Genomic DNA, 13,428 nt, shown 5'->3' on the forward strand with positions numbered 1-13,428 from the left:
TTTTTAAAGGGGCAATAAAAGTTTTGGGTTTCAGATGGTCTTACTGGGGAAGAGAATAACAGAGAGAGGAAATTTCAGTAGCAGACACGACAAAGGCCACAGCACGCAGACTGCCCTCAGATGAAAACACCTCCGCTTGTGCAAACAGAGGACGTCCTGGCGGGGGCCCAAGCGCTCCCCCCGCCATGCCAACCTCACCCACCCCAGCTCCTAGGGGAGGCGGAGGGGTCGCTACAATAGACTGTTTTGTCTACTTGTTGTAAATGTTTATAATACTTCTCCACCGGGGCTGCTGGAGGTGTGGGCCCCCCCTCCCCCTTGGGGCTCGGAGTGTGTGGGCGCCGGGAGGGGGCGTGTGCCTGCGCCTGGGGCTCGTGTGTGCTCGGACCAGGGCATCAGCTGCTTCTTCTTCTTGCCCTGCAGGGTCTGGAAGCCAGGCCCAGGCCCAGGGAGGCTATTGCAGGGCTCCAGCGCGCCCCCCGCCCCCGTCCCCCACCAACCACGCCGAGGCCACAGCCTCAGCTGGGCGCTGCAGCCCCTCTGCCTGTGTCGCTTGGTTTCACCCAGGATGCCCAGACCCGCGTGTCCAGGGAGCTGCCCATCCTTTTGTGTTCTGTAGATGTGCTGCCCCATGGGCAGCTGCTAGCCACAGGGGCTAGATGCCCCATGAAATACCAGACGCTGGGTTACATTTGAACTTCTGAGGAATAGTGAGTCATATTTTAGTATGTCTCCTTAAGTATATCCCAAATTTAAGACGTACTGAGGCAAAATAATGATCTATTGTTTATCTGAAATTCAAATATAACCAGGCATCCTGTATTTCATCTACAACCCTCCACATGTGGCTATTTACATTTCAGTTCATTAAACTCAACTGACATTTAAAGACTCAGCTCCGCCAGCCACATTTCAAGTGCTCACCAGCCTGTGTGTCAGGCGACCGCCGTACAGGACGCGTAAGCCTCTCCACTATTAAAGCAAGCTCTGTTGCACAGCACTGCTGTAGGCTTCCAGTAACATCTAGGACTACGTTTTCAGGGTCTCAGCCGCAGAGATCTCGGGACTCAGGGGCCCCTGGTCCTTCCCCCATCAGGGCTCGGTGGGGAGGGCAGTCCTGTCTGGAGCCCAGGATGGCCTCAGAGGTGCTTCCCGGCACCAGGTGCCTGAGTCTCAGCTTCCAGGGACAGGAAGACCCCAGGGCTTGATGACACTGGGATTCGGAGGTGTTTGAGTCTGAAGACCGTGACCCTTGGCCCTTGTTAGTCTTGAGGTGTCGGGGTGACCTTTCGGGGTGGCTGCCTCCCTTTCCGTTCCCTTTCCTGGGCACTCCCCTCCTTGCCCTTGGGCAGAGCCCCCAAGATGCCAAGTGGGCCTTTGAGCCAGAGGAAGATGCCTCTGGGGTGACTGGCAAGACCCTGGGCATGGCCACCAACTCAGTGGTCAGTGTCCAAGGGATGAAGGCCAGCTGCCAACACCCCTGGCCTTCAGTGTCCTCATCTGCAAAGTGGGCTCAGGACCTGTACCTGGACCCGCCAAGGGGTCTCCGTGGGGGCCCACCCTGTTCAGGAGGGGTGCAGTCGGGCCCGGAGCCCGAGAGGCAGACAGGGCTGAGGGCTGCAGTGCGCCTCCTAATTGTCCATGACTTACAGACTTGGCCAGGCTCCCAGACAGCCGCATAAATCAGCGCGGCCACAGTGAGCAGCCTGTTGGTGCAGCCCTTACGGCTTGGCGGGCCCCTTGCCTCTCCCTGCTCGGGAGCATCTGCGGCCTCCAACTTTCCATGTGCCGCAGAGCTGGAGGTGGGGTACTCGCTGCGGGGGATGGGAGGGGGGCAAGAGGGAGGTGGTGGGTGAGGAGGGGGTTGGGGGAGGGAGGTGGTGGGAGAGGGTTGGGGGAGGGAGGTGGTGGTGGTGGTGGTGGGGTGGTTGGGGGAGGGAGGTGGTGGGAGGGGGTGGGGTGGGGGAGGGAGGTGGTGGTGGTGGGGTTGGGGGAGGGAGGTGGTGGGAGGAGACCAGCCACCTCGCAGATGCCGTTTCTGGAGTAATGCCCCCTGGCTCCCACCATCCCACCGTGGCCCCAGAGTCTGCCCCTTGCCTTACCACCTGGTGCTGAGACAGGAGTCTCCTCTTGTGGGTATGGGAGACGGGACCAGAGGGGAAGTCCCTGGTACAGGGCCCAGGTCTCTTCATGTGTATGTGTGCGTGGCGTGTACATGTGCGTCTGTGTGAGCATGTGTGTGCTCACACCCCAACAAGAAGACCAGAAGCCAATCGAGGCAGCACTTGCACCCCCTTCGCCGGGCACAGAGCTGCTTGGTGGAGAGGCCCCTCGGTGCCCCGTGCCCTCCCGTGGGGACAGGTCTGGGTGATGGCCCTGAAGCTGTGAAGTCTCAGCTCCCGCCCCCCGCCCGCCCCATGGCTTGTTGAGGACCCTGATTGCTGGTGGGCTGCTCTGTCATTAACAGGCTGTGGGGACAGAAAGGGGCTGAGCCGGGGCGAGGCTGCCAGTGTCCAGGGCCCTAAGACATGGGACAGCTGGGCACTCAAGGAGGCTGACAGACGCCGCCCCGGTCAACGGGTCCGCCTTGTCCCCAGCCCTCGGTGCTGGAGCCAGCTCCCTTCCGGGCCCCAACGTGTGGAGGAGGTGACTTCAGGACAAATCCTGGGCCGTCCCACGCGGTGGGTGCGGATGTGGGTAACTGCACCGTCTGGAAACACGAAGAGGCCCCAGACAGGTGTAGGGAACTTCCTGCCTGACAGATGTGCCCGGATCGCTCTGCAAGCAGGAGGCTAGTGCCTGTGAGGTGATGTCTGGGAGGCCTGCTCCCGCCCGCACCCCTGGGCCGGTGCAGACAGGCCCCGGCTGGGAGCAGGCTGACCTCTGCCCTCGGCGGAAGGCGAGCCCTGCCCCGTGAGGCCAGCCCGGGGGGCCCGCTGGCCTCCGCTCAAGGTCCTGGCACCCAGGCCCACCTTCCCACGCTGGGCCGGAGCTCAAAGGCCCTGAGGGCGCTCCCACCTCTTGCTTGGGTAGCTCCAGAGCAAAGTGACTGGTGTGGTGTCAGAGCAGGGGCAGGGGGCTGGGGTCTGGCTCTGGGCCTCGAATATGCCATCATCCCCGACTTGTTTTGAGCATTAGCTGAAATGACGAGTGTGAAGAGCTTGCGCATTCAGTACATGGAAATGGCTTGATTCAGGGACCCGGCTGGAGGGACGCCAAGGGGCAGGCAGGCCTGGGGCGGGGACAGAGTGGCCCCGCTGGCCCTGGCGCACTGAGCCTGAGGGCAGAGGTCAGGAGTGGGAATACCTGTTTCCAAGGGAAGACAGGTGGCGTGGGGAGCACACGGGACTGGGGTGGCGGCAGAGCCCTTTTGTGGCTGGGACTGGGCGAAGAGGGAAGGGGCTGGGGGAGACGCTGGCTCCAGGGTTCTGCAGACATACCCACTCGTCAGGACCTTGGCCTAGGAGAAGGGAGAAAGTTCTTTTCTTTCCAGCATGGTGCTTAGAACCCAGTAGAAACCTAGTAAGTGGATTCTCAAGAAGCCTCAGCGGGGTGCTTCCCACAGCCCTGGAGACCTCTCAGGATCTGAGGAGGGGCGTTTCTCCAGGTCGGGAAGGACGGAGGACTCTCGCCAGGCCTGGGATGGGGCAGGGCAGGGGCCTGGAGCCGGGGATGCACAGTTAGATACAAGCACAGCAGAGGGTGGAGCAGTGCAGCTTGGCGGGGGGCCCCGCGCTTCCAGCCTTCTTGTTGACCTTGGGCAGCAGCAGGACGAAGGCCATGGCCAGGGCACAGTGGTAGAAGCTGTGGACGTAGGTGTAATCCCAGTCCTGCAGGGGAGAAGGAGGACCAGCCTGCGGCCTCAGCCCTCACCCTGAAGCCCATCTTCCCTCCAACGGCCCCTGCCCTGCCCTGGGTCCTCGGCTCTGTGCCTCGGCTGCGGGCCTGGCATGACATGGCACCTGCCAGTAACAGGGGCTCCTCCCCGACCCCCTGGCTTGTCCTCGGGAGTCTGGCCAAGTCCTCTCCTCCAAGAAGCCTCCCCTCACTGTCCAGCCCGTGGTGGTCTTTCCCTCCACCAAAGCCCTAGATCACCGAAGGTCTGTGCCAATTCACTGGGCCTTTCATGATGCGGCTGGGGCTCCTCCCTCCCCCCTCCCCCAGCACATCCCTTCTCCCCGTCTCCCCTCTCCCTCCTTCCTCCAGGCGTGCCTCCTGGCCCAGGCCCCTTCCGGGCTGTGCACCTCATCAGATGCAAGTCCTCTGTACTGCCCCCCCGACACAACCCTGCGATGCCAGGGGTGCCAGGGTAGGACCAGACCGTGACTGGAGGGATGCCCCGGAGTGGGGTGCTGCTGGAGCCCCCAGGAGGGGCGTGTCCCCGTTCAGCACCCGGCCACTGCAGGCTGGTGCTGACCTGCTGACCGGAGCCCTTGTGGGTGGGCTGCTTCCCAGTCCCCCGCCAGGTACCTCAAAGAAGAAGCGCAGCATGAGGGCCAGCGCCCCAAAGCAGAGGCCGGGGCCTATCTGCTGGGTGTACACGCTCTTGTCAGGATACAGGCGCCTCGTCTCCTTCATCTGCTGCAGCTGTGGGGAGAGGGGCCAGGGGAACGCTCTCAGTTTGCAGCCTTGGGCACTTGCACCCTGGGCATCCTCAGGTGGGAGATGGGGCTCAGGGAGAGGCCTGGATGCATCTGGCCCAACGGCTGCAGGACCCAAGGGAGACCCCACCTGGGTGATGGGCTGTGGATGCCCTGGGCATTTTGACCCCACAGGGACCCCCAGCCCCGTCTGCCTCTTGGGGTGAAAGAAGGCCACCCTTTCCAGCCAGAGGAGAACCCGAGGGGACCAGACACGTGGTTATCTACAGCAAAGGGTTGGCGGTGTGGAACCTGCCCGCCAGCATGGCCGTGGTGGGTGGGAGATGAGTGTGGCCATCCCTGCGAGACCTCCAGTCACTTTCAGAGTCGACAGACTCATCGTAGCATTTATTAGACACACCCGACCAGCGTGTGAAACCTGCCATTCCTCAGATGCTGATACCTAGAGTAAGGCTCAAGTAGGAGTTTAAATACGTGGGTTCACATACACTAAAAAGATGAAGTAAGTGCGGGTCCACATCCTGAAAATCCAAACCTTTGGGGCCAAGGCCTTTCAGCGCACAGGATGTTTTGGATTTCAGCAAGGTAAACGGTTGCACACATCGTAGATGGTGGATGCCCCGGCAGGTAGGGCTGCTCCCCATAATCGCACCCCCCCCACCACCACCAGCGGATCACACAGAGACCATGAGTAGCTTCATGCCGGGTCAGGGCAGGTTTCGTCACCAAATGAGTTCTGAAACGATGCCTGCTGTTTCAGTTTTCTGAAATTTTCCATTGCTGATGAGGAATCAGGACCTGCAATGTCGTGGTGGTGTGTGGGTGCAGCTAAGGGAGCGTGACTCTGGGGGCAGCCGGCTGAGGCCCGGAAGCTGTCCTCCAGCCAACCCTGCCCCAGGTGGCACCCGGGCCCCGCTCCGCAGCCCCTTCACCCATCTCTCTCCACTTCCTGTCCCTGAGAGTTGCTCAAGAAGGGACAAGCCTCCGGGAGAAAAATCAGCCCTCATTCCAGGAAGCAACTGCCCTTGAAAAGCCAAAATAAACTCCACATTTAATGGTCTAGAAAACACAATTTGAGCCCCAGATGCAGGGAGCCAGGAAGCCCTCTCGGTTCCCGTGGTGCTTCGTGGGGACACTGGCGAGTGACCGCTCTTCTGGCTAATTAGAATCCAGCCCAGATTCAGCCCTGGCCAAGGTCTGCTGGAGGATCGGCCTTCCAGGGCACAACTCGGAGCCTTTATCCCACTTCCTGCCAGGGAGGGAGCGAATTATCAGCACCGAGAGCGCTCTGTGTTTACGCATTCCAGAATGTTAATTAACGTGGTCCTTCCTGGTCCAGACAAGTCAGACCCCAGCACACTTCCGCCCCTCTCCGAGGGGCCTCCTGGGTCAGCGCGGGGCCAGCTTGGCTTCCCCAAGATGTGGTGAGAAAGAGGCTCCTTCCCTTCTGCTTGGAGTCAGGACCTGGCCTCACGCTTGTCCTGCCGTGACTTCTTGTTAAATTGCTGACCTCTGAGCCTTGGTTTCTTCACCAACCAACTGGCAAGCTAAATCCTCCGCTCTCTGGGCGGAGAGAGGAGTGGGGCGAGTTTGGAAAGCTCACCACCAGAACTTTATGTTCCCTCCCCAGTCTGCACCTTCTGCACCAGCTGCCCAGCCCGACCTCTTTCCCCTGAGAACTGCCCTCCTGCTTCCCAGGGCTTTGTTCTGGTCCCTGCAAGGCTCAGTTCCTTCCCTGCCCTGGGGGGCCCAGCAAGTAGGCCTGGGTGCACCCTGCCCGAGCATCCCTCTTTCACTTGGGCTAGTCTGAGTGGGTTTCAGTCCTTGCAGCCAGGAGGGCCTTGTTATGACAGAGGGTGCGGGGAGGCCTGGGGACCACGTGTAGAAGGCCTTGAGGTGCCAGGCCCCTGGGTGCCCAGCGAAGGGCCATCAGCCTGACTCAGGCTGCTTCCATGCCCACGAGCAGTTCCATCTTCCGGTCGACCTCACAACACAGCCTCCCTCTTCATCTGAACCAGGCTCAAGCCTCAGCCCCTCCAGGACGTCTTCCCAGATTAACCCAGGCCACTTCCGATTGATGTTGCATCTCTAAACCAGCCATTCTCTTCAATAATAATAATAATGACCAGAATAAATAGTTCAGCACATTAGAAACCAGGTTCTGTGCCAGTCCTTACGATGCATTATCCCAATTAATCTGAGAACCAACCCTATGAGGTAGGTACTGGACTGTAACACCCACTTTACAGATATGGAAACTGAGGCAGAGAGGTTAAGTAACTGGGGTCAGGTCCAGAGCTAGTGAGTACAGACGTAAAACAAACCCGGTTTGCATGGCTGGGGCACCCGACGGTCATTTTCTACGTGTTAGCTGAGGCCCTGTGTCCAGCCTGCCAACCCACGCAGCGGGAGGTAGATGGAGACCCCAAGGTGGAGGAGTCACCGTCAGGGGAGGGTGCCCCTGACAGTCGGCTCGCACAGTACGCACCCACTTGGCCGCGATGATGAGCACGGCTGTGCCGATGGGGCCCGAGTACACCCCGTAGCCCCAGCGGTCATGGTAGATCCGCACAGCGATGGTCAGGACGCCAAACATCACTAAAGTGGACCGCTTGGGCTCATCGAAGTCAGCCAGTGCTGCCAGGGAGAGAGCCGGGTGAGGTGAGGGGCCTCCCGTGCCCCTCCTGGCCGCTGCTCCCCCACGGGCCCTCCCTTCGGGGTCCGGGTGTGGTGTCCCCTCAGCCAGGGAGACCCCGTGGCCCAGCCTGGGCCCCCCAAGGTCTGAATTGCAGCTGGTTTTAAAGGACAAGCCAGCTGCTGCTTTCCCGTGGACAGAGCAGCCTGGGTGAGGCTGGCAGGAAGCTGCTCTAACACAGAGATCAATGTGCGGGTGTCCGGGAAGGAGTCTCTCCCATGGGACCACTAGGACGAAGACACAAAGACCACAGCTGAGATATGAGAAAGATCTGGGTCCTTCACAGGCCTGCGCCCGTAGCAGGGAGTCCCCCCGTCTCATGGGGACCGTGCGTCCTGACTTCGCCACGAGTCCACAGTAAGTGAAAAACAGTCACAGAACCATGTGGCTTTGAATGATCCCATCTTCATAAAAACCCGAGCTAAAAATTGGGTGTGAGCCTCAGGAACAGTCTTGGGTGCGCAAACTCTGAACCGCGAGCGGCGGTTCTCCGGGGGAAAAGGAGTGGGCCGGGCGCTTCCTTTTTTCCTCTGTACGCCTCTGCTCAGTCTGTCAAAACAAGCCTTTACTAAATGTGCAATTTTAAAAGGTTACGGAAAATGGGAGTCAAGGCACTTAAGTGCTGCGCCTACTTTTTCACAGACTGAGCACCACTCTGAACCTCAGGGTGAGGAAGGGGGCTCTCAGAGATGAGAGGGGGCGGGGAGGCCGTCAGCGGGCTCGGCTGGCTGAGTGCATGGTGGGTGGCGGGGGACCCGGGTCCTGGGCGCAGGGCTGGGCTACCGGGGGCGGCCACTCACCCATCAGCGACACCCACATGCTCAGGGCCGTCCCGTAGACGCTGAAGTACTCCAGGATGTCGTGGCGCAGGAAACAGAGAACCGACAGGCCGGGCCCATTGCAGGCGTGGTAGAGCTGCCGGGAGACCCACAGATGGTCGGTCAGCAGGGAGAGGAGAGCTCTGGAGCCCTGGGGCCAGACCTGGGCCCTGAGCCACGGCCCCGTGAGCTGGGACCTCGGGCAAGTCACTGAATGGCCCCATGGCTCTTTTCCCCATCTGAAACACGGGGGCGCAGCGGACTACTCCCCCATAGGGTCTTGCGGATGAAGCCCGCCGCGGTGAGGACCCTCCCATGTGATCTACATATCCCTCAACACCCAGGTCTGCTGAGACCAGAGCCTTTTTCCTTGGGTACCGGTCTGCCCTGCACAGGCCAGTGGGGCCTTCTCTCCCACAATTTACCCCTCTGACCCCCGGGCATCTGAAGCCCTGGGGGGCTTGCGAAGACTCAGGTGCTGAGCCTGCCCTGTGAGTTGCCCCGTCAGCAGGTCGGCGTTGGGGGTCAGAGACTTGCTTCTTTAAGAGGATCTTGGGCTGATCTCGGGATGCCGCCAGAAGGGAGCCCGCTTTGAGAATCACCTGCCTGCAGCCCTCAGTTTGTTTCTCTAAAGTGAGAACAGATCGCAGAGACACCCCCGCGCCCCCCTCACTGGGCAGGTGCTGAATGCAGCCTCCTCTTTGCCCCCTTCCTCCCCCACACTCCTAGAGCTGTCTGCCAGATACCTAATTTAATAGTAATTTTAAAGCAAAATGTCTGTATTTTCAAAGCTGTCAACTTATTTCTGGACAACCGTCTCCTTTCGCTTACACATTTCATCATTTTAAGTAATATTTAATGACATGATATAATTACTTTGACAAGCTCAAGGGCATAAACAAGCTTGGAGACCAGCACAGTCGACTCTTGGTTAGCCCAGCTCAGCTGGATGGAGAGGCGTGCAGGAGAGCAACCCACATCTGGAGGTGCCAGGGATGCTACGGGTGTGGGGGGGTGAGAGCCCTGGGTCATCTGGTGAGTTGAGCAAGTTGAGGTCGATTTAGAGCTTCCACTTGGCTGCAACTTCACGTGAACTAAAGCTAAGGTGCACCTAGGAGGCACTAACAGAGATGTAGTGTCCAGAACAGGGGAGGAGATGGTACTGCTCCTCTCTGTCTGGTCAGACCCCGCTGGAGAGCTGAGTTGAGCTTTGGATGCTGCACCCTTTGAAGTGCCACTGGCAAAGAACAGGTTGGAGGAAAGGAATCAGGCAGTGGATATGACTGTTTAGCTCGGCAAAGTGAAGCTTCAGGTGGGGCACGATCAAGGTGCTCACATCTCCAGGATAGAGGAGGGAGAAGGACACTTGTTCCCCAGGGCTCTGGCAGGCAGCCAGGCCCTGTGAGTGACAGGGATTCTCTTCTCCTGCCCTCCTGCTCCTTCCAGGACTACTTCTCCCCCACGCCCAGCTGAGCCCTGCTATCTCTGAACCCACTGTCTCTCTTACGTAGCACAGACCACGATGTACGATTAAAGGCTTAATCACTGTGAGATTCTGGACGCGGGCTGTGCCCTGTCACCCGCCTCGTCCCAGCCTAGAGCTGGCTCACCATCGGCCAAGCGTTTGCCTATGAACGCAGTGTCGGGGAGGCTTTGGAGCGGTTTGAAGGAGAGCTGGCCCAGGAGGGGCCTTTCCCCCCAGGCCCTCGGTTCACCCCTGCTGGAGAGGTGGGGCAGGTGAGACTCAGGGGGGAACCACCTGCCAAGGAGCAGGGCGAAGCAGCAGTGGGCCCTCGGCCCCTGTGCCTGCGAGGCCTCCCTCCCTCTTCCGACCGAGCAGACCTGGCTCTGCGCGGTGCTGGTCGGGGGCATGGGTGGCAGGTGGCTGGGCGCCTGGCAGGAGAGGGCATGGCTTCCAGAGGCCAGCCTGGCAGGTCCCGGCCATGAGCTCTGACAAGCGGCTGACTGCCCCTAGGGCTGGGGTGGAGGGCTCCTGTCAAATGGGGACGAGAGCCCCTGTTCCGTGGAGTGGGCCAGGGGACTCCACGTGACACAACACACAGCCCGGGTCCAGCAGCTGTCACAGGACGGTCCCGGTGGGAACACAGAAGACTCCACACAGGAGGCAGAAGTGGCGATGGTGCCGCTGGGGGCTCTGGGAGAAGGGGCCTGAGTGTGTCTTTAGACCGGGGACACTTGTCACCAGACGCAGCTGTCCCTGCCACTCTGGCTGGGCGGGGCAGGGCTGGGTGGGCCTCTGAGGCCAGCCGCAGAGGCAGCTGTGGGGTCAGCTCAGCCCCGGTGGGGAGGGGTGGCCTGGCGGTGACTGTGGTTTCGGGGGTGGGGTCGAACATAGGCCTGGAGGACAAGACCCCGGCTCCTCTCCCCGGCTCTGGGCCCTTGTACCCACAGAGAAGCCCCCTGTCTGCCTGGCTCTGGTTTCTCATCTGCCGGGCAGACCTCCTGGCCCTCACCCAAGCTGGGGTCCCGCGAGGAGCAAATGAAATGGCTTTCGACAAGATTCCTTGAATGAGCCAGGAGGCCCTGCTGCCTGGGGAGGGGGGCTGCCCGGGGTTGGGGGGGCCACGCAGGGCTGGCACTGCCACACAGAATCTGGGAACCCTCACCTCCCCCGAGCATGCTTCATCAGGGAGTTGGGTTTAAATCAAGGCTGGGTCTGATGGAAGATGATGGGGGAAAAGAGAGGGGGGCCCCTCTGGGGGTCCAGCGGTGAGGGTGGGTGGAAGGAGCCTCAGAGGCTCACAGACAGGGAGGCAGGAAGGCACTAAGATGTAGAGAGATGATGGATGGATGGGTGGGGGGATGGATGGATGGATGGTTGATCAGGCAGGTAGAGAGGTGATTGATTAGATACATGTATAGATGACTGATTAGAGAGATAGTACATAGATAAGTAGACAGACAGACAGACAGACAGAAGCTAGAGGATGGATGGATAGGGCCAGAGAGACACATGAGGGCAGCAAAGCTAGGGAGGGACACCAAGAAATTTAGAAAGAGAGTAAATTCTGTGGGGATATGGCTCCAGAAATCAAGAGAGAACCAGACACAGAGCGAGCCAATATGAGAAACACAGAGGGAAAGAGACCCACAGGGAGATGGGGGAGGGGCAGAGAGAGAGAGAGGGAGAGAGACAGACAGCCAGACATATAAATAGAAAGAGAAAGAAGGACTCAGAGAGAGACGTAGGCCCCAAGAAGGAGAGACAAGCCGACGTGAGCAGGCCCTCCTGAACCGAGGCCAGCTGCAGAATCCTGGAACCAGATTCCCCTGGCCCTACACGGTCCCTGAGCCCTGCTAGCCCCCTCCTGGGCCTGGAGTACCAGGGAGAGTGGGGGCGGGGGCGCGGGGGTGAAGAGGGGGAGCTGGAGCCAGGAGAAGCCTTGGGTGGTTGGCAAGAAAAGGGGGACCCTGGAGGGGCTTGTGCCTGACCCACTGTGGGCTTGGCCTCACTCACACCAATCCCAGAGTGACTTCCTGCCACAGTTGGGGAAACTGAGGTCCAAGAAGGTGAAGGGGGGCCCAGAGCCCTCTCTCCTGGACTCTGGGCTCTTTCTTTCATCTCCCCATCATCGCTTTTCTTCATCACCCAATACGGCAAAGTGGTGGAAAGACAGCCCCTGTCTTCCGTCTCTGGGAGGGGGCCCTGGGTGGGTCCTATCCCCAGGCTCCCGGACTTACCGCCACGAAGAACATGGTGAAGAGGTAGACCATGGCCTCCATGTGGAACTGCCTTTTGGCAGCAACGCTGACCGTGGGGAGGAAGGCCAGGCTGCTGAGCGTGGGCAGGAGCAGTTTGGCCACCAGAGTCCCCATGGGCTGGTGGGGAGAGGTAGGTGCCGGCCTCCCGGGTCTCCAGGGCAGAGAAGCGAAAGGGAGAAGGCCCGCTCCTTCCACCAGGGGCTCCGGTGGCAGCTGTGGTTTAAATGCCCTGAAGAGAGGCAGGGGTGTGCGCACACATGTCCAGTAGCACATGGAGAGGGTTCAACAGCTGATGTACCATGTGATCAGCACTTGTCTCTGATTTTTTTTTTTTTTTGGATAGGTCAGAGTTGTTGATTCAAGGAGACGGTACTTCTTTTCTCTGAGGCAGAAACTTCGGAGAAGAGTCCCCATGAGCACAATCGCCGATGTCCAGCCACTTTCCATCCTGGCCCCCGGCCCCTCCCCGAGGTGCTCAGGAGTCCAGAATAAGAAAAGAGCAGACTCTGCTGCTTGAGTCACGCGTCCACAGGGGGCAAGAGGTTAGAGAACCCCAGGTTCAGCCGATTCTAATCACTAAAAGGACCCTGTAGATAAGTTTCACAATTTACCAGCCCACAGGCATGTCTGACTCCCCTGCTCTTGCCCCAAACAGGCTTCCCTGGTAACTAAACAAATGAAACTAACATTCTTTTCTATTTGGTTACATAGTTTCAAACCTGAAGTACATAGAACGGGAGGATCTCTACCAGTGTCCCCAGCGCAAGGCTGATGCTAACCCTCTCAGCATTCCTTGGCCTTCGGGAAATAACCTTCCTTTGTTGAAGAGGCCTGGGGGAACTGCCCAGCAGGGTCCCCCCTACACCGCCCCATTATCCTCTGGCCAAGGAACATGGGAGTGTGTGAGCTACCCGGGCCAATTCTCTCTCCCTGGAGGGACTGCTTGATTAATTGCTTGACTGATTAATTCTTTTGTTTATCTGTTGCCAGCAAAAGAACAGCTTTTATTCCGTTTTATTTTTCATCATGATATAATGGTGTCGCCTACAACAAAATGCACAGGTTTATAATGTACAGTTTGATGAGTTTTGACATGTGCTGTGTGTGACCACCCCTGCGTCCCCGTGACTCCAGGACAGCCCTCGAGTCCCCAGCAGAGGCAGCCACTGTTCTGGTTTCTGCCACACACTTGACTTTGCCTGTATAAATGGACTCATGCGGTGTGCACTCTTTCGGGCTGGCTTCTTTCACTGCTCCGGAATGTCCCTGAGATTCACCCACGTTGTGTCCAGTGGCTTGTTCCTGTGGTCGCTGGGTGGCTACGCCGGATTTTGTTCTCCTGGGAATTGGAATCTGGAGTATGGGAACAGCGGGGGCGAGGCCAGGAGGTGCCCATGCATGTCAGCGCCTCAAGGAGAGGCTGCCGGCTTGTCCCACGCCCCCTGGGCCCGCTTGACCCACCTTTCCTTCCATCTGGGAGCTCCCTCACACCTTTCCAGAAGTCTTTTATTTTATCATACGTTGGCTGGGGGCCATTTCTGCCGTTTGCCATGAAAAGTCCTATTCAGTACATGTGGTCACGTCATTCTTC

The 13,428-nt window shown here is 59.2% G+C and overlaps 1 protein-coding gene across 1 annotated transcript; it reads right to left on the bottom strand.

Moving 5' to 3' along the window:
• Nucleotides 1-3,680: 3,680 nt before the first annotated feature.
• MYMK (myomaker, myoblast fusion factor) lies at nt 3,681-11,951 on the bottom strand (the record flags this gene model as incomplete). Its single annotated transcript, XM_082614151.1, has 5 exons — nt 3,681-3,830; nt 4,471-4,587; nt 7,090-7,238; nt 8,097-8,211; nt 11,817-11,951. The coding sequence occupies 5 exons, from the start codon at nt 11,949-11,951 to the stop codon at nt 3,681-3,683; spliced, it is 666 nt and encodes a 221-aa protein (XP_082470277.1).
• Between the last annotated feature and the right edge of the window lie 1,477 nt (nt 11,952-13,428).

The sequence above is a fragment of the Mesoplodon mirus genome, assembly GCF_964341445.2.
Source record: "Mesoplodon mirus genome assembly, chromosome: 1".
Lineage (NCBI taxonomy): Eukaryota > Metazoa > Chordata > Mammalia > Artiodactyla > Ziphiidae > Mesoplodon > Mesoplodon mirus.